The 6928-nt window shown below is 38.5% G+C and overlaps 1 protein-coding gene across 18 annotated transcripts in view; it reads left to right on the top strand.

Annotated features, from left to right (window-relative positions):
• The window catches only part of PUM1 (pumilio RNA binding family member 1), a 131649-nt gene that overhangs the window by 23036 nt on the left and 101685 nt on the right, over window positions 1–6928 (top strand). For all 18 annotated transcript variants that reach the window (XM_015572280.1, XM_006776466.2, XM_006776465.2 and 15 more), the window contains one exon: window positions 5653–5721. In XM_015572280.1, the coding sequence (XP_015427766.1) occupies window positions 5653–5721 (69 nt within the window). The remainder of the gene's footprint in view (window positions 1–5652; window positions 5722–6928) is intronic.

Raw genomic sequence — 6928 nt, forward strand, 5'->3', positions numbered from 1 at the left:
TCCCATTATTTTGTTTGTGTTGTTGTTGTTGTTGTCTGCTATATTTTCACTAAATGTATTTTTTTTTTTAGCTATGTGGCTTAGTACCTTTATTCATGGTTAATAGTATATAATTAAATACATAGAACCTGTGATTTCCTAGAACCCAATATATTATACATAGTATCCTATATAATAAAGAGGTAATATGCAAATTGACCCTCACACCCTCACACAAAGATGACTCCCCCCATGTGGTCACAAGATGGCTGCTACAAGATGGCTGGCAGAGGAGGGCAGTTGGGGGCCACCAGGTCTGCAGGGGAGGGCAGTTAGGGGGGACCAGGCCAGCAGGGGAGGGAAGTTAGGGGCAACTGGGATGGCAGGGGAGGGCAGTTGGGTTATATCAGGCCAGCATGGGAGTAGTTAGGCATCAGTCAAGCTGGCAGGATAGTGGTTAGGGGGTGATCAGGCTGGCAGGCAGAAGCAGTTAGGGCCAATCAGGCAGGCAGGCGAGCGTTTGGGAGACAGCAGTCCCGGATTGTGCCTAAACCGGCAGTCCAACATCCCCCGAGGGGTCCCAGATTGGAGAGGGTGCAGGCTGAGTTGAGGGACACCCCGCCCCCCACCTCCTAGTGCACAAATTTTGTGCACTGGACCTCTAATAAATTATGATTCATAACGTTTTTGTGTCATTAGCTTCTTACATTAGGATTCCTTTGTGCCTAAGTTTAAGTTTAAATTTTTTTTCTTTGATAGCAATGTTGGCTGGCAAAAAGAGAGACAATCTAAATAGAGAGGTAGGAGAATCAGGAGACATAGTGGTACGTACTAGTGAGTCAAGGAATGAAGGAATTTTAGATGGTGACTTTACTGAGATTCTTTTTCACAAAATGAGAACTGAAAGAACATGCTATGATTTTTTTTTAAGTTTTGGAATGGATGAGAATGGAGAATGGAAGTTTCTCCGGATTATTTAGCTGGAAATTGAGAAGAGAGAAAAATGAAAGTACTTTTGAAATGCTAAGTTTTAGAAAATAAGTTAGGCCCAGCTGGTGTGGCACTCAGTGGGTGAGCGCCGACCCAGGAACCAGGGTTCGATTCCTGATCAGGGCATATGCCCAGGTTGTAGGCTCAGTCACCAGTAGGAGGTGTGCAGGAGGCAATCAATTGATGTTTCTCTCTCATTGATGTTTGTCTCTCCTCCTCCTTTCTTCTCTCTAAAAATCAATAAAGACATATTAAAAATAAAGTAAGTTAGCTATTCACATGATCTAGGTACGTACTTCTAATGTATTGATTATGGAAATACCTGAATAGAACCTCCTGCTGCCCTTGCGCCCCCACCCTCCTTTTCCCCAAGAAATGAGCAAAGCATGCCCTGTACTGACTGAGGGGAGGGAAAGAAGGGATGAACCTGTGGAGGAGGCATTTTAGTCTCTTAAAGAGAAAGATCTGTGAATGGGTCCAGTTGAATAAGTGCCTACTAAGTTGGACATTTTACCTCAATCATTATAACAAACTTGTAAAATAGCCTATTATCTCAGTTTTATATATGAGGAAACAATGAAGTGTGTAACATTCATTGGTGATTCTGATAAGTGTATATGGAACATTGGGTATGGTAAGTAGGGTTTTTCAAGGGGTGATGGATAGGGTAGGCACTTTAGAATAGGATTTTTAAAATACAGATTTGTGATGTTTTTGCTTAATTTTTTTCAATTTTTTTGGCTTTAGGACCTTTTTATTTTTTAAAATATATTTTTATTATTTTCAGAGAGGAAGGGAGAGGGAGAGATGAAAATATCAATGATAAGAGAGAATCATTGATTGGCTGCCTCCTGCACACCCCCTACTAGGGGTTGAGCCCACAACCCAGGCATGTACCCTCTGACCAGAATCGAACCTGGGACCCTTCAGTCTGGAGGCCGACACTCTATCCACTGAGCCAAACTGGCTAAGGCTGGTTTTTTATTTTCCATATGTGATGTATAGTTCTGAGTTATCTGTTTTGATTTTATAACTTCCTGAATGGTTAAGCACACACTTAGTTTGCTAAATTATGGTTCAAGTTAGGATGGAATTCCTGTTAGAAGAAGGCAGATGTTGAGGCTTACAAAAGAAAGTTCTGGGATCTGGAAATGGAAGGGAAACTCAGAAGCATAGGTCATGTATCATTGGGTGGAATGAAGAGAGGAATATAGAGGTAGGTCAGGCACTGAAGTGGCCTCTTGCTTTGACTCTTTAATAAAGGGAGTGGGAGATGTCTTTATGGGGAGGGGTAGCAGTAGAGAAAGTCCTGGATGGACATGAGAAAGTTACATTACTGGCAAGTAGCCCAAAGAGAAAAATAGGAAATAATTTTGTGAAATCAAAGAAGATAAGGTCAGTTAGTGGAGTCTTAGAAACATTTAGCAAAAGTGAAGGAATTTTAGTAATACTGGAAATTAACATTGGCCACTCAAATTGAATTCTAGAGGAAGAAGAGTTTGAGTACAAGAACTTGAAAAGATTATTCTGTCTTCATGAGAGCATTTACTCTGATAATAGTAATTTACAGCCAGCCTTTCTCCTTTATGATAGAAAAGGCTTTTTGTTACCTGCTTATAATATTATTTACATTTCTCTGTCTTCATTCTTTGATTGAATTCCTGAGCATCTGATTTCTGATCATTAGTTATGTTTTCTAGGAAGAATTTTGGCTGCAGAGTCTGCCTGGTGTTGATGACCATACCAAGTGTAGCTCCCATTTTAAACAATACGTTCCTTACTAATTTAAAAACAGTTTTGTGAGGATGATTTGGTCTTTCTGGTGTAGACAACTATGGAAAAATGGTTTAAAATGGAGGTTCTGGACTAGCAAAGAAAACTTCACAAAGTGAGGCTTTCTCACCAGTTCTCTACAGGAGGTAGGAAGGCAGTACTCAGAGGTAGGTGAGGCAGATGGAAACACCACAAAAGGGGGAGGATGGGAGGTGAAGAGAGAGCTAAAGTGAGTGAGAGAGGAGACCTGAGAGGGTGAGCTAGTGAGCAAATAAGTAGTGAGAGAGAATGAGCGGGAAGATAGAATACAAAGGAGTGGAAATTGCTGCAAGGGGAGGGTGGGCATATTTTGAAGTTAGGGGGAGGAGACAGTGGAAAGCAAAGACAAGAAAGACCATGAAAGCATACTTACCAAAACCAACAGCAGAAACGGAAGGCAGTTTTATCTAGGGATGGAAACTTCCATCAAGGCAGCTTGGTGATGTAGAAAGGACCTTGCTCTTTAAATTGGAAGACCTGGATTTAGATCCTAACAATGCCATTTAAGTCCTCTTCCCTACTTAACAATGGTTGGGTAAGTAATTTCTCTGATGCTCTGTTTTTTAATATCTTTTAAAATATATATGTATATGTTTATTGATTTCAGAGAGGGAGAAGGAGAGAGAGATAGAAACATCAATGATGAGAGAGAATCATTGATTGGCTGCCTCCTGCATGCCCCACCCTGGGGATCCAAGCCAGCAACCTGGGCATGTTCCCTGACCGGATGGAACTGTGACCTCCTGGTTCATAGGTTGATGCTTAATCACTGAGCCATGTCAGCTGGGCTATTTCTTGGTCTCTTAAATGGGAATAATCTGTGAGAATGTTGTAATGATTACATAAATTTGCATATTGTATGTTATGTCTTTGCTTAGTCCTACATTTTCCTGGGGAAATAATAGAATTTTCAGTGTTCTTGGTTAAAACTATTTGTAGATTTTTGGGTTTTTAAGAAATGTCCAGCTCTAATTAAATGTATGATCAGATTCCTCAGAAAGAGCTAGATACAGAGCTTTGTGCATTTGATTTACATGCTTTGTAAATGTTAACTTTGACCTTAAAACTCAAAATGATTTCATTTAACATGTAGAATTTCCAGCTAACTTCCTGTCCTCATCCTCCCCTATTTTTTTAATTCTTTTAAAAAAAATATATATTTTATTGTTTTTTTTTACAGAGAGGAAGGGAGAGGGAGTTAGAAAAATCAATGAGAGAGAAACATCTATCAGCTGCTTCCTGCACACCCCCTACTGGGGATGTGCCTGCAACCAAGGCACATAGAGGTTATTCAGTGTGCTTACTTAAATAAATACTTTACAGAGTGGTCATACTTTCTGTTTCAAGGCCTTTTCAAACTTTTACTAAAATAACAAGGCTTGTCTCTGTTCTCTTGGCTGAATTTTAGCTTCATTTTTAACATTAAGAAATTTATTTTTATTATTAAATTGATTTTTAGAGAGAGAGGAAGGGAGAAAGGGAGAAACATCAATGTGAGAGTGAAACATTGATGAGATGCTTCCCATATGCCCCCTATCAGAATCAAGCCCACAACCCAGGCATGTGTCCTGACCAGGAATCGAACCTGCAACCTTTTAGTGCATAGGACAGTGCCCAGGCATCTGAAGCACCCTGGCCAGGGCCATTTTGAATTTTATAAATTTATATTTTTAGCAAGCATCTCAAAGCTGTTACATCTTAGTGACACAAGGTGCCATTTCTAGCATAGTATCAGTTCTGAGTTTTGAAAATAATGTGATTTAAAACAATGCAACTGTATTTTTATGTGGTGTCAGTTCAGTTAAATTAAGATTGTTGGGTGATATATAGGCAGCATGTTAATAAATCCTTAAATTGGGTTTCTGAGTTGTATTCTGGTTCCTGTTCTCTGTACTTTTCCCTTTCCCTGCCTGGCCCAAGCTTGATCTTCTTTGCATTTACTGACTGCAGAACCTCACTGGCTGGGCGAGGGTATGTTTTTATTGAGAGAGAGAGAGAGAGAGAGAGAGAGAGAGAGAAAGAAACATCAATTGGTTGCCTCTGGTACATACCCCGACTGGGGATTGAGCTCTTAACCTAGGATGTGTCCTGATGGGGAATTGAACCCACAACCTTTTGGTGTATGTGGTGACACTCCCAGCAAACTGAGCCAGGGATAATTTTGAATGTTTTGAATAATCTATTTCATGCTTCATCCTTGATCCTTGTAGTAATGACAGGAATGAGTTAATGGAAACCCAGAAAGGTTATGATGTAGGTAGTACATTTACTGATAGGGAAAGTTTGAAGGAATTCTTGTGCAATGCTATTTTTCCCCTCTGAATTTGAGATTCTAGGAGCCTCCCTGAGATCTTCCAGTATGGAGAAATGTTGGGGCACTCTGTTATAGTTGGCACCCTTTTCCCTTTGGTTTATCAAAGAAATACTGGGTGGGATCAAATGAGTTCCCTATTTATATGCTCCTGTTTGGGGACAAGGGTACAAGTACTTGGTCTTTGATTTAGCAACCAGGTTTAGGTTACATAATCATCCTCATGTGTAATTGCTCCAGTATGTTGGTCTTTAATAATTAAATTAAAATGTATGAAAAAAGCTAACATAATTCTCGTGCTGTAATTTGCTTTTTCTTTGTTTGGATTATATGTTTTTCATGTTTTGAAAACAAAAGGGAATGGGAGGGGAGAAAGCAGGGGTCATTGCTGAACCCTGATGGCTAAAGGTAAGTAAGTGTTTAATCTCAATCACTTGAAAATTGTTAACTGTCTTTATCAATATCTGAACGTCAACAAAAGCTTTTCAGTTGTGTTTAATGTGTATGTAAAACTCAAGATGCTAACTTGAAACTTTTCCCTCCTCTTTTCTGAACAATAGGTACGTTCTATGGATGAACTGAATCATGATTTTCAAGCACTTGCTCTGGAGGGAAGAGCGATGGGAGAGGTAAGTGAATTGGTGTGTCAGAAAAGTGGGCCTGTTTTTAAGGGAAGTTTGGAACTGTCTTTCTTCAGATGTATTAGATTCTAGTCTCCAGAAGTATGTGTTTGCTTTTCCTTGTTGCCATTCTCATGATAGGAACGGAATATTGCAGAATGTTGCCAAAACGATCTCGTAGCCTAATGTCCTAAAAACATGAGCCCAAAATATGAGCACAAATTATTTAGTATTAACTAGTGAGTTGTAAATTGAGGTGTTAAAATTTTACAAAATAATTTAATTTTATATGCATCCAACGTCCTTACCTTTGCTTCATTTTTCATTTGCTAGAAGAAGGGAGATTTAGATTGGTTATTAATCAAAATATGTTGATAACCTATTTTTAGAGTAGTGCCATGTTTGAGGAAGTTGTTTAGAGCTCCATTGTGAAGAGGAAGGTGTTAGGTTTCTGGCAAAATAATTCCAGAAGTAGAGGCCTGATCCAGTCATTCCTTATGTACATAGAATTCAGAAACAAGAATTTTGTCTTATTGGTAATGTTTAAAAATTTGCAAAAACAAAATTTACTATCATCTGTTATATTGGCAGGGAAGATTGCCATAATTCTAAAAAAAAGGGGAGTATAGGTGAAGTACAGTTGATTTCTAGTGATTCTAGTTGTTTACAATAAGAATGTATTGGTGATAAGGTAGAACATACAGTTTGCTTTGTTAAAGATGTTACAGGTTCATAAATTGCGGGCTCTGGCTTGTGATTTTCTTGTTCTAGAGAGTTACCTTAAGTTTTTTCCTTCTGTTTCATTTTTTGTGTATCAGATATTTAAAATTTGCCACATCTATTTTAATGTTTTAAATAAATGGATAATAGCTATATTCTGAATTCTTTTTTTGATACCTATATTCATTAAATACATTTGTTCTTTGACTTAGCCAGTATTCTGTGATCCAGGCACTGTGCTAGGGTCTGAGGATTCAAAATGAAGATAATTCCTTTCCTGATTTATAGCAAATATTTGTAGACTGCCCTTGTGGATAGATATTAAATAGTTAAACTGTTGGTTTTTTTTTTTTTTTCAGTCCTGAGATTCTTGCTTCCTTTGTTAAAAGATTTTGTTTCCAATGTTTCTGAATCCTCTTATGATCAGAGTCCAGTGTTCTGTCATTTTAGGTTCCTGGGTTTTTGGTCTGTTCTTGTTCTTTTCCACTAAAACTTT

This window comes from Myotis davidii, unplaced genomic scaffold, assembly GCF_000327345.1.
Source record: "Myotis davidii unplaced genomic scaffold, ASM32734v1 scaffold228, whole genome shotgun sequence".
Lineage (NCBI taxonomy): Eukaryota > Metazoa > Chordata > Mammalia > Chiroptera > Vespertilionidae > Myotis > Myotis davidii.